This window comes from Hyla sarda, chromosome 9 (genome assembly GCF_029499605.1).
Source record: "Hyla sarda isolate aHylSar1 chromosome 9, aHylSar1.hap1, whole genome shotgun sequence".
NCBI lineage: Eukaryota > Metazoa > Chordata > Amphibia > Anura > Hylidae > Hyla > Hyla sarda.
Genome location: NC_079197.1, coordinates 190,484,434 through 190,511,191, shown reverse-complemented (window position 1 = coordinate 190,511,191; position 26,758 = coordinate 190,484,434). Strand labels below are relative to the sequence as shown.

The following is a 26,758-nucleotide window of genomic DNA, read 5'->3' as shown; positions in this document are numbered from 1 at the left end:
TGCCTTACATTATCCCCTAGTCCTGCCTTACATTATCCCCTAGTCCTGCCTTACATTATCCTGTAGCCCTGCCTTACATTATCCTCTAGTCCTGCCTTACATTATTCTGTAGTTCTGCCTTACAATATCCCCTAGTCCTGCCTTACATTATCCTGTAGTTCTGCCTTACAATATCCCCTAGTCCTGCCTTACATTATCCCCTAGTCCTGCCTTACATTATCCCCTAGTCCTGCCTTACATTATCCTGTAGTCCTGCCTTACATTATCCCCTAGTCCTGCCTTACATTATCCTGTAGCCCTGCCTTACATTATCCTCTAGTCCTGCCTTACATTATTCTGTAGTTCTGCCTTACAATATCCCCTAGTCCTGCCTTACATTATCCTGTAGTTCTGCTTTACAATATCCCCTAGTCCTGCCTTACATTATCCCCTAGTCCTGCCTTACATTATCCCCTAGTCCTGCCTTACATTATCCTGTAGTCCTGCCTTACATTATCCCCTAGTCCTGCCTTACATTATCCCCTAGTCCTGCCTTACAGTATCCCCTAGTCCTGCCTTACAGTATCCTCTAGTCCTGCCTTACATTATCCTGTAGTCCTGCCTTACATTATCCCCTAGTCCTGCCTTACATTATCCCCTAGTCCTGCCTTACATGATCCCCTAGTCCTGCCTTACATTATCCTGTAGTCCTGCCTTACATTATCCCCTAGTCCTGCTTTACATTATCCTGTAGTCCTGCCTTACATTATCCTGTAGTCCTGCTTTACATTATCCCCTAGTCCTGCCTTACATTATCCTGTAGTCCTGCCTTACATTATCCCCTAGTCCTGCCTTACATTATCCTCTAGTCCTGCCTTACATTATCCTCTAGTCCTGCCTTACATTATCTGGTAGCCCTGCCTTACATTATCCCCCTAGTCCTGCCTTGCATTATCCTGTAGTCCTGCCTTACATTATTCTCTAGTCCTGCCTTACATTATCCTGTAGTCCTGCCTTACATTATCATGTAGTTCTGCCTTACAATATCCCCTAGTCCTGCCTTACATTATCCCCTAGTCCTGCCTTACATTATCCCCTAGTCCTGCCTTACATTATCCTGTAGTCCTACCTTACATTATCCCCTAGTCCTGCCTTACATTATCCCCTAGTCCTGCCTTACAGTATCCCCTAGTCCTGCCTTACAGTATCATCTAGTCCTGCCTTACATTATCCTGTAGTCCTGCCTTACATTATCCCCTAGTCCTGCCTTACATTATCCCCTAGTCCTGCCTTACATTATCCCCTAGTCCTGCCTTACATTATCCTGTAGTCCTACCTTACATTATCCCCTAGTCCTGCCTTACATTATCCTGTAGTCCTGCCTTACATTATCCTGTAGTCCTGCCTTACATTATCCTGTAGTCCTGCCTTACATTATCCTGTAGTCCTGCCTTACATTATCCTGTAGTCCTGCCTTACATTATCCTCTAGTCCTGCCTTACATCATCCCTTAGTCCTGCCTTACATTATCCCCTAGTCCTGCCTTACATTATCCCCCAGTCCTGCCTTACATTATCCCCTAGTCCTGCCTTACATTATCCTGTAGTTCTGCCTTACATTATACCCTAGTCCTGCCTTACATTATCCTCCAGTCCTGCCTTACATTATCCTGTATTCCTGCCTTACATTTTCCTGTAGTTCTGCCTTACATTATCCTGTAGTCCTGCCTTACTTTATCCCCTAGTCCTGCCTTACATTATCCTGTAGTTCTGCCTTGCATTATCCTCTAGTCCTGCCTTACATTATCCCCTAGTCCTGCCTTACATTATCCTGTAGTTCTGCCTTACATTATCCTCTAGTCCTGCCTTACATTATCCTCTAGTCCTGCCTTACATTATCCTGTAGTCCTGCCTTCCATTATCCTGTAGTCCTGCCTTACTTTATCCCCTAGTCCTGCCTTACATTATCCCCTAGTCCTGCCTTACATTATCCTGTAGTCCTGCCTTACATTATCCTCTAGTCCTGCCTTACATTATCCCCTAGTAGTGCCTTACATTATCCTCTAGTCCTGCCTTACCTGGTCCTCTAGTCCTGCCTTACCTGGTCCTCTAGTCCTGCCTTACCTGGTCCTCCAGTCCTGCCTTACACTATCCTCTAGTCCTGCCTTACATTATCATCTAGTTCTTCCTTACCTGGTCCTCTAGTCCTTCCTTACCTGGTCCTCCAGTCCTGCCTTACCTAGTACTCTAGTCCTTCCTTACCTTGTCCTCCAGTCCTTCCTTACCTGGTTCTCCAGTCCTGCCTTACCTTGTCCTCCAGTTCTTCCTTACCTGGTCCTCCAGTCCTGCCTTACCTGGTCCTCTAGTCCTTCCTTACCTTGTCCTCTAGTCTTGCCTTACCTTGTCCTTCAATCCTGCCTTACCTGTATTTCCAGTCCACTTTCACCTTGTCCCTCTGTCCCGCATCACCTGATTCTCCAGTCCTTCCTTACCTGGTCCTCTAGTCCTTCCTTACCCGGTCCTATAGTCCTGCCTTACCTAGTCCACCAGTCCTGCTTTACCTGTTCCCCTAGTCCTGCCTTACCTGGTCCTTCAGTCCTTTCTTAACTGGTCCTCCAGTCTTTCTTTACTTGGTCCTCAAGTCCTGCCCTACATGGGCCTCTAGTCCTTCCTTTCCTGGTCCTCCAGTCCTTCCTTACCTGGTCCTCCAGTACTTCCTTACCTGGTCCTCCAGTCCTTCCTTATCTGGTCCTCTAGTCCGGCCTTACCTGGTCCTCTAGTCTTGCCTTACCTGGTCCTCCAGTCCTTCATTACCTAGTTCTCTAGTCCGGCGTTACCTGGTCCTCCAGTTCTTCCTTTCCTGGTCCTCCAGTCCTTCCTTACCTGATCCTTTAGTCCTGTCTTACATTATCCTCTAGTCCTGCCTTATCTGGTCCTCTAGTCCTGCCTTACCTGGTCCTCCAGTCCTACTTTATCTGGTCCTCTAGTCTTTCCTTACTTAGTCCTCTTGTCCTGCCCTGCCTGGTCCTCTAGTCCTGCCTTACCTCGTCCTCCAGTACTTCCTTACCTGATCCTCCAGTCCTTCCTTACCTGGTCCTCTAGTCCTGCCTTACCTGGTCCTCTAGTCTTGCCTTACCTGGTCCTCCAGTCCTTCCTTACCTGGTCCTCCAGTCCTTCTTTACCTAGTCCTCTAGTCTGGCCTTACCTGGTCCTCCAGTCCTTCCTTTCCTCATCCTCCAGTCCTTTCTTACCTGGTCCTCTAGTCCTGTCTTACATTATCCTCTAGTCCTGCCTTATCTGGTCCTCTAGTCCTGCCTTACCTGGTCCTCCAGTCCTGTCTTACCTGGTCCTCTAGTTCTTCCTTACATGTTCCTCTAGTCCTTCCTTACCTGATCATCCAGTCCTTCCTTACCTGGTCCTCTAGTCCTGCCTTAGATGGTCCTCTAGTCTTGCCTTACCTGGTCCTCTAGTTCTGCCTTATCTGGTCCTCTAGTCCTGCCTTACAATGTCCTCTAGTCCTGCCTTACCTGGTCCTCCAGTCCTTTCTTACCTGGTCCTCCAGTCCTTCCTTACCTGGTCCTCTAGTCCTTCCTTACCTAGTCCTCTAATTTTTCCTTACCCGGTCCTCTATCCTTGCTTACCGGGTCCTCCAGTCCTTCCTTACCTGGTCCTCTAGTCCTGCCTTACCTGGTCCTCCAGTTCTGCCTTACCTGGTCCTCTAGTCCTTCCTTACCTGGTCCTCTAGTCCTTCCTTACCTGGTCCTCTAGTCCTGCCTTACCTGGTCCTCTAGTCCTTCCTTACCTCGTCCTCTAGTCCTTCCTTACCTGGTCCTCTAGTCCTGCCTTACATGGTCCTCCATTTCTGCCTTACCTGGTCCTCTAGTCCTTCCTTACATGGTCCTCTAGTCCTGCCTTACCTTGCCCTCAGTTCTGCCTTACCTTCCTTACCTGGTCCTCCAGTCCTTCCTTACATGGTCCTCTAGTCCTGCCTTACCTGGTCCTCCAGTTCTGCCTTACCTTGTCCTCTAGACCTTCCCTACCTGGTCCTCTTGTCCTTCCTTACCTGGTCCTCTAGTCCTGCCTTACCTGGTCCTCTAGTCCTACCTTACCTGGTCCTCCATTCCTTCCTTACCTGGTCCTCTAGTCCTGTCTTACCTGATCCTCCAGTCCTGTCTTACCTGGTCCTCTAGTCCTGTCTTACCTGGTCCTCTAGTCCTTCTATACCTGGTCCTCCAGTTCTGCCTTACCTGGTCCTCCAGTTCTGCCTTACCTGCTGCTCCATTCCTGCGTTATCTGGTCAATGTCCCGGGTGTTCCATGACCCTGTTCCGGAACCTGCTTCATGCTGCTCACCTTTTCTCTTTAAAATGATCCGTTCATCTTTCCATCTGATGGGAGATTCCATGAAATGCATATGAAATTGTAAACTCTATGGGGCTAAGAAATTGTGAGTGTTTACTCTGTACTGCCCTACAGGATATGTTGGTGCCATTTTAATAGTTTGTGAATTGATACCCAGACTCTTTCTGTAGATATTGTGAGTTCTTTTTTCTAGTAATGTCATCTTTGTAGACGCCGTTCATCATGAGCCTCCCTGTCTGCGCTCCTGTATTTCTGCAGTAGGTTCTGCGCACATCTTGTCATTTCTCAGATTTACCATTATCGCTGCAATCAATAAATGCCGTTTTACACCAGATTTACATCGCTCCTGGCCTGAAGCATTCCCCTTCACATCACGTTTAACTGTAATTTATTGTCCCTTCTACCAAATAGATTATAAAGCTCCCCTCCCCCACCCTAAAGAAATTATTGGCGGTGATCTTCTAAACGGTACAATTATGGAGCGGTTATTAAATGTCAGGCTATGCTCTTATGCTGCAGCAAGAAGAAGGGAAAAAAGATCAATAGCGCGTTACATTCCCGCCGTCCAGAAAACCCTCCGTCCTGATGAGGTTTTCATACCGTGGCGTATTGTCTGTGGTTTGTTTATAGGTAAATGTCCACATAGCGCTATTGTTATTGGATGTCAGCCGCACATAAGACGTGAATTATACTTATTGATTAAATATAGTGAATACATAGAAATAAACATAATAGAATAAAAGTTGTATCCAGTAAATCTGAGCTGCAGCTGCTAGTAATCTATATACTGGGATCTATACATACACTATACCAGTGGTCCCCAACCTGCGGACCTCCAGATGTTGCAAAACTACAACTCCCAGCATGCCCGGACAGCCGCTGGCTGTCCGGGCATGCTGGGAGTTGTAGTTTAGCAACATCTGGAGGTCCACAGGTTGAAGACCACTGCACTATACTATATATGTCATAACCCACAGATAGGTCATGTGCTCTCCACAAAAACTCCCAATACACCTTGGCCGTCCACTTCAAAATATAAGAACAATTAGTACATACACATATGAAGGAATAAAGCAATCCCTCAAATAATATCAAGAGAAGAAGATGCAAGTGGCACTCACCAAAAACATATGACAACTCTTTATCCCATCTCAGAGGAGGCAAACAGAAACATAGGTACACCCGTGAGGAGCGACGGCTGTTTCACGGGTCTCACACATCTTCCTGCTAACAATTGTGTGCAGTCCGTGTGAAACGGCAGTCGCTCCTCTCAGGGTGTTACCTGTGTTCCCACTTGTCCCCCATTTGTATGGAATAAAGAGGTGTTATAGGTTAATGGTGAGTGCCGCAGGCTTCATCTTCTCTTGATATTGGATTTTTAATATATATATATATATATATATATATATATATATTGTCACGATGCCGGCTGGCAGGAGGTGGATCCTCTGTGCCAGAGAGGGATTGGCGTGGACCGTGCTAGTGGACCGGTTCTAAGTCACTACTGGTTTTCACCAGAGCCCGCCGCAAAGCGGGATGGTCTTGCTGCGGCGGTAGTGACCAGGTCGTATCCACTAGCAACGGCTCAACCTCTCTGGCTGCTGAAGATAGGCGCGGTACAAGGGAGTAGACAGAAGCAAGGTCGGACGTAGCAGAAGGTCGGGGCAGGCAGCAAGGATCGTAGTCAGGGGCAACGGCAGGAGGTCTGGAACACAGGCTAGGAACACACAAGGAAACGCTTTCACTGGCACAATGGCAACAAGATCCGGCGAGGGAGTGAAGGGGAAGTGAGGTATAAATAGGGAGTGCACAGGTGAACACACTAATTGGAACCACTGCGCCAATCAGCGGCGCAGTGGCCCTTTAAATCGCAGAGACCCGGCGCGCGCGCGCCCTAGGGAGCGGGGCCGCGCGCGCCGGGACAGGACAGACGGAGAGCGAGTCAGGTACGGGAGCCGGGATGCGCATCGCGAGCGGGCGCCACCCGCATCGCGAATCGCATCCCGGCTGGAGACGGTATCGCAGCGCACCGGGTCAGTGGAGCTGCCCGGAGCGCTGCGGTAGCGAGAGTGAAGCGAGCGCTCCGGGGAGGAGCGGGGACCCGGAGCGCTCGGCGTAACAGTACCCCCCCCCTTGGGTCTCCCCCTCTTCTTAGAGCCTGGGAACCTGAGGAGCAGACTTTTGTCTAGGATGTTGTCCTCAGGTTCCCAGGATCTCTCTTCAGGTCCACAGCCCTCCCAATCCACCAAAAAGAACCTTTTTCCTCTGACCGTCTTGGAGGCCAGTATCTCTTTCACTGAGAAGACATCAGAAGAACCGGAGACAGGAGTGGGAGAAACTAACTTGGGAGAGAAACGGTTGATGATGAGTGGTTTAAGAAGAGAGACATGAAAGGCATTAGGAATACAGAGAGAAGGAGGAAGAAGAAGTTTGTAAGAGACAGGATTAATTTGGCACAAGACTTTGAAAGGACCAAGATAACGTGGACCCAGTTTGTAACTGGGGACACGAAAGCGGACATATTTAGCGGAGAGCCATACCTTGTCTCCGGGAGCAAAAATGGGGGGAGCTCTTCTTTTCTTATCGGCAAACTTTTTCATGCGAGATGAAGCCTGTAAAAGAGAATTTTGGGTCTCTTTCCATATGGTGGAAAGATCACGAGTCACTTCATCTACAGCGGGCAAACCAGAGGACAAGGGAGAAGGGAGGGGGGGAAGAGGGTGACGGCCGTACACCACAAAAAATGGGGATTTGGAGGAAGATTCAGAGACTCTGAAGTTATACGAGAATTCGGCCCATGGTAGAAGATCTGCCCAGTCATCCTGGCGGGAGGAAACAAAATGGCGTAAATAATCACCCAGGACCTGGTTAATTCTTTCCACTTGCCCATTGGATTGAGGGTGATATGCAGAGGAAAAGTTTAATTTAATCTTGAGTTGTTTACAGAGAGCCCTCCAGAATTTGACACGAATTGGACGCCTCTATCCGAGACGATCTGCGTGGGCAACCCGTGAAGACGAAAAATGTGTACAAAAAATTGTTTTGCCAACTGAGGCGCCGAAGGAAGACCAGGAAGAGGGATGAAATGTGCCATCTTGGAGAATCGATCAACGACCACCCAAACAACAGTGTTGCCCCGGGATGGGGGTAAGTCTGTAATAAAGTCCATACCAATCAGAGACCAAGGCTGTTCGGGGACAGGCAGAGGATGAAGAAGACCAGCGGGCTTCTGGCGAGGAGTCTTATCCCGGGCACAGACAGTGCAGGCTCGCACAAAATCCACAACATCCGTCTCCAGAGTCGGCCACCAATAGAAACGAGAGATGAGTTGCACGGATTTCTTGATGCCCGCATGACCTGCGAGATGGGAGGAGTGACCCCATTTGAGGATTCCGAGGCGTTGGCGTGGAGAGACGAAGGTCTCCCCTGGAGGAGTTTGCCTGATGGAGGCTGGAGAAGTGGAGATCAGGCAGTCAGGAGGAATGATGTGTTGCGGAGAGAGCTCTACTTCCGAGGCATCCGAGGAACGAGAGAGAGCATCGGCCCTAATGTTCTTATCGGCAGGCCGAAAGTGAATTTCAAAATTAAATCGGGCAAAGAACAGAGACCACTTGGCCTGGCGAGGATTCAGCCGTTGGGCAGACTGGAGATAGGAGAGGTTCTTGTGATCGGTGTAAATAATAACGGGAAATCTTGATCCCTCCAACAGATGCCTCCATTCCTCAAGTGCTAGTTTAATGGCTAGAAGCTCTCGGTCCCCGATGGAGTAGTTCCTCTCAGCCGGAGAGAAGGTCCTAGAAAAAAAACCACAGGTAACAGCATGCCCGGAAGAATTTTTTTGTAGAAGAACCGCTCCAGCTCCTACTGAGGAGGCATCAACCTCCAATAGGAAGGGTTTAGATGGGTCAGGTCTGGAGAGCACGGGAGCAGAAGAAAAGGCCGACTTGAGCCATTTAAAGGCGTCTTCCGCTTGAGGAGACCAGGACTTAGGATTGGCATTCTTCTTGGTTAAAGCCACGATAGGAGCCACAATGGTGGAAAAATGTGGAATAAATTGTCTGTAATAATTGGCGAACCCCAAAAAACGTTGGATAGCACGGAGTCCGGAGGGGCGTGGCCAATCTAAGACGGCAGAGAGTTTGTCTGGATCCATTTGTAGTCCCTGGCCAGAGACCAAGTATCCTAGGAAAGGAAGAGATTGACATTCAAACCGACATTTCTCCATTTTGGCATAAAGTTGATTGTCACGAAGTCTCTGAAGAACCATGTGGACATGCTGGCGGTGTTCTTCTAAGTTGGCAGAAAAAATCAGGATATCGTCCAGATATACAACAACACAGGAATATAAGAGATCACGAAAAATTTCATTAACAAAGTCTTGGAAGACAGCAGGGGCGTTGCACAGGCCAAAGGGCATGACCAGATACTCAAAGTGTCCTTCTCTAGTGTTAAATGCTGTTTTCCATTCATCCCCCTCTCTGATGCGGATGAGATTATAGGCACCTCTTAAGTCCAGTTTGGTAAAGATGTGGGCACCTTGGAGGCGATCAAAGAGTTCAGAGATGAGAGGTAGGGGGTAGCGGTTTTTTACAGTGATTTTATTAAGACCGCGGTAGTCAATGCAAGGACGTAGGGAGCCATCTTTTTTGGACACAAAGAAAAATCCGGCTCCGGCAGGAGAGGAGGATTTGCGGATAAAGCCCTTCTTTAAATTTTCCTGGATATACTCAGACATAGCAAGAGTCTCTGGGACAGAGAGAGGATAAATTCTGCCCCGGGGTGGAGTAGTGCCCGGGAGGAGGTCAATAGGACAGTCATAAGGCCTGTGAGGAGGTAAAGTCTCAGCTTGTTTTTTGCAAAAAACATCCGCAAAGTCCATATAGGCCTTAGGGAGACCGGTTACAGGGGGAACCACAGGGTCACGGCAAGGAGTACTGGGAACCGGTTTAAGGCAGTCCTTGGAACAAGAGGGACCCCAACTCTTGATCTCCCCAGTGGACCAATCCAGGGTTGGGGAATGGTGTCGAAGCCAGGGTAGTCCAAGGAGAATTTCGGAAGTGCAATTGGAGAGGACCAAAAACTCAATTTTTTCGTGGTGAGGTCCAATGCACATTAGGAGGGGTTCCGTGCGGTAACGCACGGCACAGTCCAATCTTTCATTGTTAACGCAATTGATGTAGAGAGGTCTGGCGAGACTGGTCACTGGGATGTTGAACCTGTTGATGAGAGAGGCCAAAATAAAGTTTCCTGCAGATCCGGAGTCCAAGAAGGCCTTAGTGGAGAAGGAGAAGGTAGAGGCAGATATCCGCACAGGCACAGTAAGACGTGGAGAAGCGGAGTTGACTTCAAGGACTGTTTCACCTTTGTGCGGAGTCAGCGTACGTTTTTCCAGGCGGGGAGGACGGATAGGACAATCCTTCAGGAAGTGTTCGGTACTGGCACAGTACAGGCAGAGATTCTCCATGCGGCGTCGTGTCCTCTCTTGAGGTGTCAGGCGAGACCGGTCAACTTGCATAGCCTCCACGGCGGGAGGCCCAGGAACGGATTGCAGAGGACCAGAGGAGAGAGGAGCCGGGGAGAAAAAACGCCTCGTGTGAACAAAGTCCATATCCTGGCGGAGCTCCTGACGCCTTTCGGAAAAACGCATGTCAATGCGAGTGGCAAGGTGAATGAGTTCATGTAGATTAGCAGGGATTTCTCGTGCGGCCAGAACATCTTTAATGTTGCTGGATAGGCCTTTTTTAAAGGTCGCGCAGAGGGCCTCATTATTCCAGGATAGTTCTGAAGCAAGAGTACGGAATTGTACAGCGTACTCGCCAACGGAAGAATTACCCTGGACCAGGTTCAACAGGGCAGTCTCAGCAGAAGAGGCTCGGGCAGGTTCCTCAAAGACACTACGAAATTCCGAGAAGAAGTAGTGTACAGAGGCAGTGACAGGGTCATTGCGGTCCCAGAGCGGTGTGGCCCATGACAGAGCTTTTCCAGACAGAAGGCTGACTACGAAAGCCACCTTAGACCTTTCAGTAGGAAACTGGTCCGACATCATCTCCAGGTGCAGGGAACATTGTGAAAGAAAGCCACGGCAAAACTTAGAGTCCCCATCAAATTTGTCCGGCAAGGATAATCGTAGGCCTGAGGCGGCCACTCGCTGCGGAGGAGGTGCAGGAGCTGGCGGAGGAGATGATTGCTGAAGCTGTGGTAGTAGCTGCTGTAGCATCACGGTCAGTTGAGACAGCTGTTGGCCTTGTTGCGCTATCTGTTGTGAGTGCTGGGCGACCACCGTAGTGAGGTCAGCGACATCTGGCAGAGGTACTTCAGCGGGATCCATGGCCGGATCTACTGTCACGATGCCGGCTGGCAGGAGGTGGATCCTCTGTGCCAGAGAGGGATTGGCGTGGACCGTGCTAGTGGACCGGTTCTAAGTCACTACTGGTTTTCACCAGAGCCCGCCGCAAAGCGGGATGGTCTTGCTGCGGCGGTAGTGACCAGGTCGTATCCACTAGCAACGGCTCAACCTCTCTGGCTGCTGAAGATAGGCGCGGTACAAGGGAGTAGACAGAAGCAAGGTCGGACGTAGCAGAAGGTCGGGGCAGGCAGCAAGGATCGTAGTCAGGGGCAACGGCAGGAGGTCTGGAACACAGGCTAGGAACACACAAGGAAACGCTTTCACTGGCACAATGGCAACAAGATCCGGCGAGGGAGTGAAGGGGAAGTGAGGTATAAATAGGGAGTGCACAGGTGAACACACTAATTGGAACCACTGCGCCAATCAGCGGCGCAGTGGCCCTTTAAATCGCAGAGACCCGGCGCGCGCGCCCTAGGGAGCGGGGCCACGCGCGCCGGGACAGGACAGACGGAGAGCGAGTCAGGTACGGGAGCCGGGATGCGCATCGCGAGCGGGCGCCACCCGCATCGCGAATCGCATCCCGGCTGGAGACGGTATCGCAGCGCACCGGGTCAGTGGAGCTGCCCGGAGCGCTGCGGTAGCGAGAGTGAAGCGAGCGCTCCGGGGAGGAGCGGGGACCCGGAGCGCTCGGCGTAACATATATACTGTGGATTTACAGTAGAATCTCCCAACAGCGAACACTCACGGGAAGAAAAAAAAAATGTCCCCTATTGAGAGATGTCCCCTATTGAGAGATGTCCCTTATTGGGAAAAAAAGACTCAAAAAATCTTTTTAAATTATTGAATACTGTCCTGTACTCACTGCAGAGTGTAATTACCTATAAAACACGTTAAAAGGCAATATTACAGTAGAATCCCTTAGTGCCATTTAATCACCCCTTATCAACCCCCCTGTACCATTTCATCCCCCCATACCATTTTATTCCCCCTCATGATCCCTCCAACGCCACTTTATTCCTCCCCCTTGAACTCCCTGTTCAATTGTATCCCTCCTTTATGCTCCTGTGCCTTGTGCCTAATCATCCCCCTGTGCCGCAATTTCATTCCCCCCTTATTACCCTTTGTGCAAATTCATCACCCCTATTTACCACCTGCTGTGTCATTTCATTCCCCCCTTTATCCCATATGCCATTTCCCCCCTGTTGTTCTTCTTACCTGGCCAGCAGGCTCAGGTGCAGGGGCTCCCAGCATATTAGACATTCTCCTGACGTCCTCTGCGCTGCACTCACTGAGAAGTTGTGAGCAGCGGTCTCTGCCAGCAGTGACTAGTGACGTGAACGTCACTCATCAGTGCCCGAAACAGCTGCTGCTGCTGCTCTTAGTAAGTACAGGGGGGATGAATAGTCAAAGGGGGTATTAAAAAGGGGGTGAGGAATTTGCAGTGAGGTTAATAAAGGATGAATGAAATGGCACAGGGGGATAAAAGGGGAAATGATGTGGCACAGGGGGGTAAGGGGGGATGATTTGGCACAGGGGGAATAAAGTGGCAGGGGGGATCAGAGGGGGGAAGGGTGAATGATGTGGCAGGCAAACGTACAGAAGCAGTGGGGTCCAGGGCCTCCTAGGAGCCCGCATCTTTACAGGGGTATTGACCTACCCCTCTGACAGCGGCCCTGTGTACAAGGTAGGGCACATAAACCTTGTTGACCTCTATTGGGAGGGTTTTGTCCCCTATTGGGTGTGTCCGCATCCGCTATTGGGAACGATTTATCTGCTATTGAGAGTGTCCCCTATTTAGAAGGTGCAAATACATTTAGTCTTATGGGACTCTGCCGAGGAATAAAAAACCGTCCACTATTGGAAGGTGTCCACTAAGGGACATTCTACTGTAGTAAGACATTAGCCACGGTGTGGTATCGGCAGTGCCGGATTTTACTCTCCTTTCATACATGGCCATCAAATAGCGTAAGTGGAAATAAGAAGAGAAATGTCCAAAGGTGAACGTTCCAATCGGTGAAGGAGAAGATCCTGGCACCAATGAATAATTCTGCTGAAATGTTCGGAGAAATTGTTGCCTGATAGGAAGGACGGTGGGACCCTCTAGAAGGTTGACATCTGACCAGTTCCGGACCCCCAGGTGGTGATCGTCCCTGAAGATGAGAATGATTTTCTTTCTTTTTACTTATCTGGATGATTCATTGTAAATCTGATAATCTGTAAAATGTCATAATGCGGCAGCAGATCAGTAAATTATGGGATTATTTATGAAGCCTGATGGAAAATAAGAAAATACCGAAGAGAAAATGTAATGGAGGGTGCGGAGAAGGTCATGAATATTATTGTATGCAAATCTATCCCCTGAAGATTGGATTGTGACAACTGTGAGGAATGCAGATGAGACGCTCTTCAGGGACGACACTAAACATTTACATTGTGTTTCCTATAGGTTTATATTCATTTGTTACATTTTTTATCAGATATACTCTATGAGCTGCTTCGTAGACTTCATTACTGAGACATTCTGCATAATGGGGTTGTACGGGGTCAGGAAAACATGGCTGCTTTCTTCCAAAAACGGATTTCTCAGCTTAGCTCTGAATGAATGAGCTGCAGTAACATACACAACCTGTCAGCCAGGGTGGCGCTGAAAGTGACCATGTTTGTCTGTGAAGGTTTAGTTCCCAGAAGATTCTGATGTCTTTAATTTACCTTTTATACAGTAGATAGTAGAAGACCATGGGGGAGATTTATCACAACTTGTGCAGAGGGAAAGTTGACCAGTTGCCCATGGCAACCAATCAGACCGCTTTTTATCATTTTTAAAAATGAATTTGAAAAATTAAAGAAACAATGTGGTTGGTTGCTATGGGCAACTGGTCAAAATTTCCTCTACACAAGTTTTGATAAATCTTATTGCTGACCTGTCATAATAAACAATAATGTCCTGTATGGTCTACATTAGGGCAGCTTCTCCTGAACTGTCCTTTTGGGTTATTTTTCTGGGAGGTTTGCCATTTCTAGCTGTGCGACTAGTTACATTGAAGATTTAATGCTCATCAACTATGGAGAACCATTAAAGGGGTACTTCACTGCCCCAGCGTTAGGAACATTTAGTTCCAAACGCTAGGTGTGGGCTGCAGGGGTCTTGACATGACACAACACCCCCTCAATGTAAGTATAAGGGAGGGGGTGTGGCAGCCATCTTCCATGTCTTCACTATCTTCTTAATCTCTGCCATTATCTTTATTGTGTTTGCCATCTTTCTTTGTTTCCACCATATTCAGTCTATGCAGGGCTGCCCCTCTAGTCTCAGAAAGCTCTTTGCTTCTGGGACTGGAGACATGACATAATGACCCAACATCACGAGGGGGGGGGGGGGGCGTGGGGTAATGTCACGTCAACAGTCCCGGAAGCAAAGAACTTTCTGAGACTAGAGGCGCAGCCCTGCATAGAATGGCTGGATAACCCCTTTAATCTCCACCATCTTTTTTATTTCTGCCACCTTCTCTACCTCTGCCATCAGTTTTATCTCCACCTTTTTCTATACCTCCGTTATCCAAAGAATGTTCCTCATCTTATTTATCTTCCATATCTCCACCATTGTACTTGTTTCCACAATCCTCTTTACCTTCATCATTTTCCCTATCTCTTCCTTCTTCTTTATCTCTACCATCTTCTTTGTCTCAACCATCTTCTTTATCTCTACCATCATCTTTGTCTCCACCATGTTCTTCATCTCTACCATCTTCTTCATCTCCACCATGTTCTTTATCTCTCTACCATCTTCTTCATCTCCACCATGTTCTTTATCTCCACCGTATTCTTTATCTCTCTACCATCTTCTTTGTCTCCACCATCTTCTTCATCTCTACCATCTTCTTCATCTCCACCATGTTCTTTATCTCTCTACCATCTTCTTCATCTTCACAATGTTCGTTATCTCCACCGTATTCTTTATCTCTCTACCATCTTCTTTGTCTCCACCATCTTCTTTATCTCTACCATCATCTTTGTCTCCACCATCTTCTTCATCTCTACCATCTTCTTCATCTCCACCGTATTCTTTATCTCTCTACCATCTTCTCTGGCTCCACCATCTTCTTCATCTCCACCATCTTCTTTATCTCTACCATCTTCTTCATCTCCACCATGTTCTTTATCTCTCTACCATCTTCTTTGCCTCCACCATGTTCTTCATCCCCACCAAATTCGTTATCTCCACCGTATTCTTTATCTCTCTACCATCTTCTTTGTCTCCACCATCTTCTTTATCGCCGCCATCTTCTGTAGCTCCATCATCTACTGAATCTTCATAATTCTATTTGTCTTCACCATCTTATTTATCTTCACAATTGTTCTTATCTCCACATTCTTCTTTACCTTTATTGTCCTCCTCATCTTCTCCATATTAACCCCTTAACGACGGCGGACGTAAATGTACGTCCTGGTGAGCTGGTACTTAACGCACCAGGACATACATTTACGTCCTATGCATAACCGCGAGCATCGAAGCGATGCTCAGGTCATGCGCGGCAGGTCCCGACTGCTGATAGCAGCCAGGGACCCGCCGGATATGGCGGACATCCGCAATGGCGCAGATGTCCACCATTAACCCCTCAGATGCCGTGATCAATACAGATTACGGCATCTGCAGCATCGCGGTCACTAAAATGGATGATTGGATCGCCCGCAGCGCTGCCGTGGCGAGCCGATCCAGAATGGCAGAAGGAGGTCCCCTCACCTGCCTCCGCCGCCATCCACGGGTCTTCTGCTCTGGTCTGCGATCGAGCAGACCAGAGCAGAAGATGACTGATAAAAAATTTGCTATTTTTTTAAGCGCAAGCAGTAAAAGAAAAGTATGTTATCATGGGTATCATTTTAATCGTATTGACCCAAAGAATAAAGAGCAGATGTCATTTTTATCGTAAATTATTGTATGGCGTGAAAACAAAACCTACCAAAATTTGCTAAATTGCGGTTTTCTTTTTAATTTCCCCACACAAATAGTATTTTTTTGTGTGTGATGGCATTACAACGGATAACTGTTTGCGCAAAAAACAAGCCTCATACTAGTCTTCGGATGAAAATATAAAAGAGTTATGATTTTTTGAAGGCGAGGAGGAAAAAACGAAAACGTAAAAATAAAATTGTCCTTAAGGCCCAAATGGGCTGAGTCCTTAAGGGGTTAACCATCCTACTCATCTTCAGCATCATCTTTATCTTCATCATCTTCACCGTCTTCTTCTTCACCATCATCTTTTATTTTGTCTTCTATGGCTTAATATTCTTTTGCCATCTTGTATTATTATCACAATAATTAACTTTTACCTTTTTTAGCAGTTTTTTGACATTTTGGGGTAATGTTCTTCCTAATTTTTGTCTCTTTTTACACTTCCCCCAGAACTGTGAGACCCGTCTGGACCTTTCTCCAATATTTGTATATTACCCAGATGTGTTTTTCACCCTTCTGTCGCACCTCTACTGTGTGGAATTCTCTCTTATCTAATTTACCATACAATTGAAATATATTTAAGACATGTGAAATAATCCTTGAAGAAGCCTGACACAATATATTAATCCTACCGCGTAACTGTACATTTTATGTCTGTCTGTTCCGGTGAGGGCGTCCTTGGGCCATTTAATGAACATTCATGAAAAATGGTGTTAATAGTCTGGATTTTCTGTCATGAAATGTAATGACACTTACTCATTAATGAAGAACTATTAAATTTAAGACCAGAGATACGTGAGGATGTCACCATTACAAACATGACTTCTACGGCTCCGGTTAAAAATGGCCCATTCCTTCAGCCGTAATAGATTCCATTAAATCATGTAGAATCTCCGCTTTATAGGATATGGGTGAAGCTTCTTCTTCTTCTGGTTTGTCAGGTTCATCCCACCTTGGCCTCTGAATTCTTGCAAATGAATAATTTATACTCACTGTGTTATACAAAGCTACATCCTCTAAAGGAACAAAATGGAGATAGAAAAAAAATCCTTGGCATTTCGCATAGAACAGAGGAATAGTTTACAATTATAGATTTTATCATTGAGTTATCCCAGAGGAAAGTGATGTAAATTGTGAACAGAGAACTTGGGTATCCATAGGGGGCGCTAAGGTTACGGTCATCATCATGTCCTGGTTTTTACAGAGTCAAATTATGTAAATTGTCGTCAGAGACCTTGAGTATCCATGGGGGGGGGGGGGGGGGTGCAGAGGTCATGGTTGTCCCTATGTCCTGGTTTTTACAGGGTCAAATTATGTAAATTGTTGACAGAGACCTTGAGTATCCATGGGGGGGGGGGGGGAGCAGAGGTCATGGTTGTCCCTATGTCCTGGTTTTTACAGGGTCAAATTATGTAAATTGTTGACAGAGACCTTGAGTATCCATGGGGGGGGGGGGGGGTTAGAGGTCATGGTTGTCCCTATGTCCTGCTTTTTACAGGGTCAAATTATGTAAATTGTCGAGTGAGACCTTGAGTATCCATGGGGGGGTGGAGCAGAGGTCATGGTTGTCCCTATGTCCTGGTCTTTACAGGGTCAAATTATGTAAATTGTTAGCAGAGACCTTGAGTATCCATAGGAAGTGCTAAGATACCATGTATCCCCATGTCCTGGGTATATACCGTACATAGGACTATAGGACTGGTGTTATCTAGACGGGTGAATTCACATGTAGCAGATTTGTCGCAGATCTCCCTTCATCCGTCCTATTTTTGTGATTGTCCCTCACAGTTATCCCCGTTCTTTCTGCCAGAACAACCTGATCCAGATGAATGGAACAGATTTTCATTTGGCAAAATTTGTTCAAAAAATAATCTGCCACATGTGAATATCCCCCGCGGGCGCGCGTGTCAGCGGAGCGTCGTCAGACTCCATGACAGGCGGCTGCTAATTGAACTAATGCTCAGATTATAGGGAAAGAAGAAAGGTTTTTGTTTGTTTGTTTTAGTGCAATTTTTTGTCTATTTTTCCATTTCAGAATATTCTAAAATTATTCTCGGACAGTTTCACTCAGGACTAAAATTTGGTGTTGTTTGATTTTGACCTTTTCTAAACAGACGTTTTTAGAAATTCATAAATTGCCGGTTTTATCATTCTAAAAACGACTCCTATTTTTGATAATTTCTTAATACATGTGTCTTAAAGAAGCTCCGCGGGAAACTTTTACTTTTTGCTTCTATAGTGCAGTATAGGCTATTATTAGAGAATAATGAAAGGTTCTTGTATATGCATTGTGCTTACCTTTTTTTAGCTGATGTGGCAGGCGTGGGGTTTTCAGCCACACTGATAGCAATTCCATCACTGCAATGATTTCCTAACGCTGCTTATATTTCCTATAAATTCCCCCGCTTTGCAAAGAGAGGAGGTGGAGTCTCAACAGTAGTTATACACATCCTCTCCTGCTTTATTATATATCCTGATCCCATGGAGAGAGCAGCAGTATACAGATGGAGCTTAAGGGGAGGGATCTGATGGCGATGATGTTATCCAGTAGTTCACATGAAGTCAGCTGACGCAGGGCAGAGCACTAAGCACCTCTCTGATACATTAAGCACTGTGATTTTCTGTGGGTCAGGATAGTGATCGCATGACCCAGTTACAAGGAAATGCATGGACGCAGCTGTGCTGGAATTAAACAGATGACAATATAAGAATACTAATGATGAGTGAGCATGAAATGGTTTAAATTAAAACCCTAGAGTGCTTCCTTAAAGGGGTACTCTGGTTCTCCAGCGTTTTGAACATTTTCGTGAAGTCATGGTCACGCCGACTCATATTGTCATACCATGCCCCCTCCATTCGTATCTATGGGAGGGGGCGTGTCTTCCGACACGCCCCCTCCCATAGACATGAATGGAGTGGGCATGGCATGATGTCACGAGGGGCGTGGCTGTGACGTCACGACCACTACGACAGGACCCCGGCATTTGTTTAGAAGGAAGCTCGGGGCAGTAAACCGGTTTGGTCACCTACGGATGACGCTTCAGACCATGATATTCTCTCATTTCTCGTCTACTTTGTCGTGTAATAATCTCCACCATCTTCCTCTTGTTTAGGTTGAACCTCAGGAGCTGGCAGAATCTTCTTTCTGGGTAAAGGCACGTGAAGAAAAATTTGAATATCCGGAACTTTTTTCAAAATTGTCTCAGACTTTTGCAACACACCAGAAAGGTAAGGAACCGGAGATAATGCCCCATATTAACGTAGAGTAAACATGGACTGTCCTCTAGGAAGGGTCTGTATGTACCTTATGGTGGTTCGCAACGTCTTCTACTCAACAGAGCTGTAAAAACTGGTGCAAAACAGGATGTGTCGCGGATCATTTCATTGTGTCCACTTCTTGGTAGATATCTACAGACACTTTATTGTACAGTGAATGGATCCTGACAACTCCCAATATTGGTTGGACAATCCAGAATACCAGAGAACCAAAATATGGACAAGGTTTAGGGACATCCCCAGGCCTTTATTGGAGCAGTGCTTAAAGGGGTACTCCGCCCCAGGACATCTTATCCCCTATCCGCTGTCATTACTGCACATACAGGGGCCAGAGCATTGTGACATCACAGCTCCGCCCCCTCATGATGTCACGGCCCGCCCCCTCAAGTCTATGGGAGGGGGCATGGCAGCCATCACGCCCTCTTCCATAAACTTGCATTAAGGGGGCGGGCTGTGGCGTCACGAGGGGCGGAGCCATGATGTCACAATGCTCTGGCCCCTGTATGTGCAGTAATGACAGCAGGGTGCTGCAGCCGAGATCCCGGGGGTACCCAGCAGCGGGACCCCAGTGATTAGACATCTTATCCCCCATCCTTTGGAGTACCTTATCCCCTATCCTCGGGCGGAGTACCCTTTTAAAGGGGCTCTTCAGAGGGAAAAAAAAAATTCAGATCATCTGGTGCCAGAAAGTTAAAGAGATTTGTAAATTATATTCAAAGAATTGACCACACCTCAAGGGTACCGCCCAAGTGGGCACACAATGTAAAGGAGATTGAGAACAGTTTGCCCACTTGGGTGGTCCCCTTGAGGTGTGGTCAATTCTTTGAATATATATTTTTGTAAATTTGGATCGGTGGGGATCGATCTATTGGCCGCATTTAATCTCGGATACTTTGGTTGTGAGCTGCACACATTTAGCTTTTTGTGTCTAGATTTGTAAATTACTTCTATGTAAAAATCTTAATCCTTCCAGTACTTATCAGCTGCTGTACAGGAAGTTGTGTAGTTCTTTCCAGTCTGACCACAGTGCTCTCTGCTGACACCTCTGTCCGTGTCAGGAACTGTCCAGAGTAGGAACAAATCCCCATAGCAAACCTCTCCTGCTCTGGACTGTTCCTGACATGGACAGAGGTGGCAGCAGAGAGCACTGTGGTCACACGGGAGAGAACTACACAACTTCCTGTGGAGCATACAGCAGCTGATAAGTACTGGAAGGATTAAGATTTTTATATAGAAGTAATTTACAAATCTATAGAACTTCCTTGCACCAGATGATTTAAAAACTATTTCCCCCCCTCTGGAGTACCTCTTTAAATGTGGCATTGTTGACATGTTTATAAATGTAATAGTAATATCGTCCAAATTAGAACCAGGAAAACATGGGCAAGTGCCAGGGCTAAATGGGCTGTAGGGGTCTATGGCAATGTAAGTAATGCTCCACCCTTGTGAAGCCCAGGCCCCCCCTGGTTATCATGCAGGCCCACCATAACTGTGTGGACCATGGGCCTACATGAACCTGGTGCGGGGCCTTGTTTTAGTGATCGGTATAATAATATAACATTATATCTTTATGTAATCTCAGGTTCTCCGTACACAGTATACACACTTTATAGTAGTAGTAATGTATAGTGACCACTGCTGCCATACTACACCCCCGGGTTACACCACTACATAGAAACTGCGCTGCAGTAAAAATGGCCGCCGAATAGCACCACAACTAAGTGGTGGATTACACATGGCCGCCCCTACATGTGTTGCTAAACTACGGAATGCGAGAAAAAATGGCGCTGAACTTATGCAGATAGTAAAAAAAACACGATTGGTTAATAGGTGGATGGCGTGTTACAAGAAAGTACGTAAAAGACTGACTCTGAGTATGTACAGCGTAGAGAAAAAAGCGTAGACCACACATCTGCGCATTATACATTGATCCATTGTTACTAAGCAAAATCTTCAACAATGAAGAACACAAGGTACTTGGTAAACACTAAGGGGACATTCACCATGGTTTTGGTCATGTTTTCAGTTGTTTTCCAGCTTTAAAGGGGTACTCCGGTGGAAAACTTTTATTTTTATTTTTAAATCAACTGGTGCCAGAAAGTTAAACAGATTTGTAAATGACTTTTATTAAAAAATCTTAATCCTTCCATTACTTATTAGCTGCTGAATACTACAGAGGAAATTATTTTCTTTTTGGAACACAGAGCTCTCTGCTGACATCATGACCACAGTGCTCTCTGCTGACATCATGACCACAGTGCTCTCTGCTGACATCATGACCACAGTGCTCTCTGCTGACATCACAAGCACAGTGCTCTCTGCTGACATCTCTGTCTATTTTAAGAACTGTCCAGAGCAGCATATGTTTTCTATGGGGATTTTCTCCTACTCTGGACAGTTCTTAAAATGGACAGAGATGTCAGCAGAGAGCACTGTGCTCGTGGTGTCAGCAGAGAGCTCTGTGTTCCAAAAAGAAAATAATTTCCTCTGTAGTATTCAGCAGCTAATAAGTACTGGAAGGATTACATTTTTTTAATAGAAGTAATTTACTAATCTGTTTAACTTTCTGGCAACAGTTGATTAAAAAAAAAAAAAGTTTTCCATGGGAGTACCCCTTTAACATGCGCCATATTTATAATTGTCTTTGTGGTAGTGTTTTGCATTTTGCTCTCGCTTCCTCATTCTTGTATTTTTGCACTTGGGCAGAGCTTTTTATAGCAGTTGTATTTATTTATTTCATTATTTATTATTATTATTATTATTATTATTATTATTTTTCTGTTATTATTATTTATACATTTATCCATTATTTATTATTTTTATAATTATTATTTTTCTGTTATTATTATTTATACATTTATCCATTTTTTATTATTTTTATAATTATTATTTTTCTGTTATTATTATTTATACATTTATCCATTATTTATTATTTTTAAAATTATTATTTTTCTATTATTATTATTTATACATTTATCCATTATTTATTATTTTTATAATTATTATTTTTCTGTTATTATTATTTATACTTTTATCCATTATTTATTATTTATTATTTGTATTATTATTATTATTTTTCTGTTATTATTATTTATACATTTATCCATTATTTATTATTTATTATTTGTATTATTATTATTTTTCTGTTATTATTATTTATACATTTATCCACTATTTATTATTTTTATAATTATAATTTTTCTGTTATTATTATTTATACATTTATCCATTATTTATTATTTTTATTATTTTTCTGTTATTATTATTTATACATTTATCCACTATTTATTATCTATTGATCCATCATTTACTTTCTTCTTCTTATATTTGAGTTTCGTGTTGTAACTGCTTTTATATCCAGTGGGTGTATATGATTTATTAGTCTCCACATTTGTCTGATAGAGACACCTACGTTTCATGCTGCTGTCCCGTAATGTGAGTAGAGAAGAAGTGGACAGAGACATTAGTATCATCCATTGTGGGGGTGACCAGTGCGGAGCCCAATTATAGCGAATAGATGGTGAAGCTTCGCTGGGCAGACGACTTCCAGTGGTTTTATAAGTAATTAAACAAGTCGAAAATTTCTAAAATAATGACGTCCGTGCGACACAAATGACTAGAAATCCCCAATAAAATACAGACCCGTATACAAAGCGGAAAGGAGCAATTAACCGAGATGACGAATACAGGGACGCCTCAAAGTCTTGTCACTTTTTATTTTTACTTTGTTTAAATCTTTAAAAAAAAAAAAAAAATTCTAAACTAAAGCAAAAAAAAAAAAATCTGAATAAAAAGTTTAAAAATCATTCAATTTAATTCCTAAATTCTTCTTTATTGAAGTATATATTGTATTCTATTAATATAGTTAGACATGAGACCCTATGAGGCTCACACAGTAATCTCTGGGCCATGTTTTCTGTCATAAATAGTTGTTTTACTTAGAAAATAATATATACTTAACCCCCTATTGACAAAGAATTTTTTTAAGTATTAAGTTCTATTGAACCGCTAAGGTTATGTTCACATAGCAGAATTTCTGCAGCGGAATCCCATTGATGTGTATAGGCTATTAATGAATGCAGCAATTCTGACGTGTGAGCATTGCCTGATTCCTATTCAGTAAAGAGATGTAAAATTAAAGGGGTACTCCGGTGGAAAACTTCTTTTTTTTTTTTTTTTTTTTTAATCAGCTGGTACCAGAAAGTTAAACAGATTTGTAAATTACTTCTATTAAAATGTTTTAATCCTTCCAGTACTTATCAGCTGCTTAATACTACTAAAGAGCAGCATATGTTTGCTATGGGGATTTTCTCCTACTCTGGACAGTTCTTAAAATGGACAGAGATGTCAGCAGAGAGCACTGTGCTCGTGATTCAGCAGAGAGCTCTGTGTTCCAAAAAGAAAAGAATTTCCTCTGTAGTATTTAGCAGCTAATAAGTACTAGAAGGATTAAGCTTTTTTAATCGAAGTAATTTACAAATCTGTTTAAACTTCTTACACCAGTTGAAGTTTTCCGCCAGAGTACCCCTTTAAGGCAAGGTCTTCTTTTGTGGGCAGTTTATAGTTCCAAATGTAATATATTTAGAAAGTTATTTCTGGTTTGCTAAATGCATTGTATTATTCGCTATATTAAAAAGCGAAAAAAAATAACACATTGCAATAAGTAAACAAAATGGCATTTATTTGATTTATTTAATTTATTTTCATTTCTTTTATTAATTGAGGTTAGTAAAGATCAAGGCGCTCACTGCAGAATTATAGCAGAACCAGAGGATGTCTGGATGATTGCGGTACATGTAGACCATTCAGCACTTTGAGGGGGAATCCAAGTTGGTTCCTACTAGAGTTGAGGGGTTTCCCTACGATTAGATTTCCTTACCCTCATCTAATGAATCAGCCATTAATACCTTTAGTCTTATACTCGGGTGTTACACGTAGCTTGTGGTAATATGCCATTAATACCTTTAGTCTTATACTCGGGTGTTACACGTAGCTTGTGGTAATATGCCATTAATACCGTTAGTCTTATACTCGGGTGTTACACGTAGCTTGTGGTAATATGCCATTAATACCTTTAGTCTTATACTCGGGTGTTACACGTAGCTTGTGGTAATATGCCATCAATACCTTAGTCTTATACTCGGGTGTTACACGTAGCTTGTGGTAATATGCCATTAATATCTTTAGTCTTATACTCGGGTGTTACACGTAGCTTGTGGTAATATGCCATTAATACCTTTAGTCTTATACTCGGGTGTTACACGTAGCTTGTGGTAATATGCCATTAATACCTTTAGTCTTATACTCGGGTGTTACACGTAGCTTGTGGTAATATGCCATTAATACCTTTAGTCTTATACTCGGGTGTTACACGTAGCTTGTGGTAATATGCCATTAATACCTTTAGTCTTATACTCGGGTGTTACACGTAGCTTGTGGTAATATGCCATTAATACCTTTAGTCTTATACTCGGGTGTTACACGTAGCTTGTGGTAATATGCCATTAATACCTTTAGTCTTATACTCGGGTGTTACACGTAGCTTGTGGTAATATGCCATTAATATCTTTAGTCTTATACTCGGGTGTTACACGTAGCTTGTGGTAATATGCCATTAATACCTTTAGTCTTATACTCGGGTGTTACACGTAGCTTGTGGTAATATGCCATTAATACCTTTAGTCTTATACTCGGGTGTTACACGTAGCTTGTGGTAATATGCCATTAATACCTTTAGTCTTATACTCGGGTGTTACACGTAGCTTGTGGTAATATGCCATTAATACCTTTAGTCTTATACTCGGGTGTTACACGTAGCTTTTGGTAATATGCCATTAATACCTTTAGTCTTATACTCGGGTGTTACACGTAGCTTTTGGTAATATGCCATCAATACCTTTAGTCTTATACTCGGGTGTTACACGTAGCTTGTGGTAATATGCCATTAATACCTTTAATCTTATACTCGGGTGTTACATGTAGCTTTTGGTAATATGCCATTAGCGCAACCCCCTATTAAAGCCAATGAGAATTACCGTCAGTAAATTTTGTAACTCACCTGCATTGGCGGTTTTCAGCTTCCTGACCACATCCAGGGGCGATAAACAGGCTGGAGGGGGCCGGGAAGCTGAAAAGCTGGGTTGGGAATACTTTTTTAATGTAGATTTTATCCTTTCCTAATGTGAAGGACTTTTTTTTAATTCGGAAGAACAGGATTGTTCAGAGCAGACAATACCTGGAGGACTCATTTGGATTTTTTCCATAAGGCCCAATCACACCCAAAATGAATACAAGACCTTCACTCTTTTTTATAAAATAGGGCTTCGGCAGTGTTTCCCATCCAGTGTGCCTCCAGCTGATGCAGATATACAAGTCCCAGCATGGTTGTCCTGACTATTCATTTGCCTGTTGTTCTGTACCTTGTTGTCCTCCTAGTCCTGACCTTGTCTTGGCTGACCCCGCATTTTTGTCTGTTTGTATTATTTCCTGTCTTCTTGATTTTGTTCCCTGCCCTCTATCATGTACAGCAGTGTTCCCCATCCAATGTGCCTCCAGCTGCTGCAAACATCCAACTCCCAGTATGGTTATCCTGACTATTATTTTGCCTGTTGTCCTTTACCTTGTAGTTCTCCCAGTTGTAACCCTGACTTGCCTGACCCTGCTTGTTTGTCTTCCTTGCTGTCTTCTTGATTTTGTTCCCTGACCCCCAATCATGTAGAGCAGTGTTTCCCATCCAGTGCCTCCAGCTGTTCCAAAATGACAAGTCCCAGCATGGTTGGCCTGACTATTCTTTTGCCTGTTGTTCTGCACCTTGTTGTCCTCCTAGTTCTGACCTTGGCTTGCCTGACCCTACTTGTTTGTCTCTTTGTATTCTTTCCTGACTTCTTGGTTTTCTTCTCTGCCCTATATAATGTATAGCAGTGTTTCCCAACCAGTGTGCCTCCAGCTGTTGCAAATCTACAACTCCCAGCATGGTTGACCTGACTGTTCTTTTGCCTGTCCTCCTGTATCTTGCAGTTCCCCTAGTTGTAACCCTGGCTTGCCTGACCCTGCATGTTCGTCTTTCTTGCTGCCTTCTTGATTGTGTTACTCAACTCAAATCATGTACAGAAGTGTTTCCCATTCAGCCTGCCTCCAGCTGTTGCAAAACTACAACTCCCAGCATGCCCGGACAGCCAACGGCTGTCCGGGCATGCTGGGTGTTGTAGTTTTGCAACAGCTGGAGGCACTCTGCTTGGGAAACACTGACCTATAGCTATGTGTCATCATGGTAAAGATTGTCTTTTTGCAACAGCTGGAGAGCCACAGGTTAAGGGACCCTCTATAGAAACTCACATACCAAACTGTAAAAGAGAACAAATAAACGTATTTACTGTATATTCACCCTTTATTTCATAAAATGTAAATATAAGTGGGACCCCACATGAGACTCGCGGCCAGGAATGACGGTGTACATTGGTGCGTTCAGTAATTGAGCCCCCTATTAATAAGTCTAATTCGGTAACAATGATCAGAACAACCATTTCTAATTGATAACGAGACGCCTTCCTAACGCCTTGTTTATCAGATCGCTGCATCTCCGACTTTTTGTAATCCTCAATTAAATCCGGTCGACTGACCTCACTTAATTTGACAGGAGCTTTAAAAGCTTATTATGATGGATGATGAGGGCGAATAATTAACCATCAATCACCATTGAAGACGAGGGATGTTGTCAGCAGTTCTGGGGTTCTGCGAGAGTAAATGCACTCAGGACAAGTCTCCGTAATTACTTAAGAGACAAGTTTAATATGGGATTTCCAAAGATTTGTCTTAACAAAAATGACCGAGCGTCACCAAGAGAGAG

General features: G+C 44.7%; 1 protein-coding gene across 1 annotated transcript in view; it reads left to right on the top strand.

The window, feature by feature from the left end:
- Positions 1 to 26,758, top strand: part of DIAPH2 (diaphanous related formin 2) — a gene marked incomplete in the record, with an annotated part of 1,463,478 nt that overhangs the window by 488,731 nt on the left and 947,989 nt on the right. Inside the window, 1 exon segment of the mRNA XM_056540556.1 lies at positions 18,750 to 18,864. Within this exon segment, the coding sequence (XP_056396531.1) occupies positions 18,750 to 18,864 (115 nt within the window).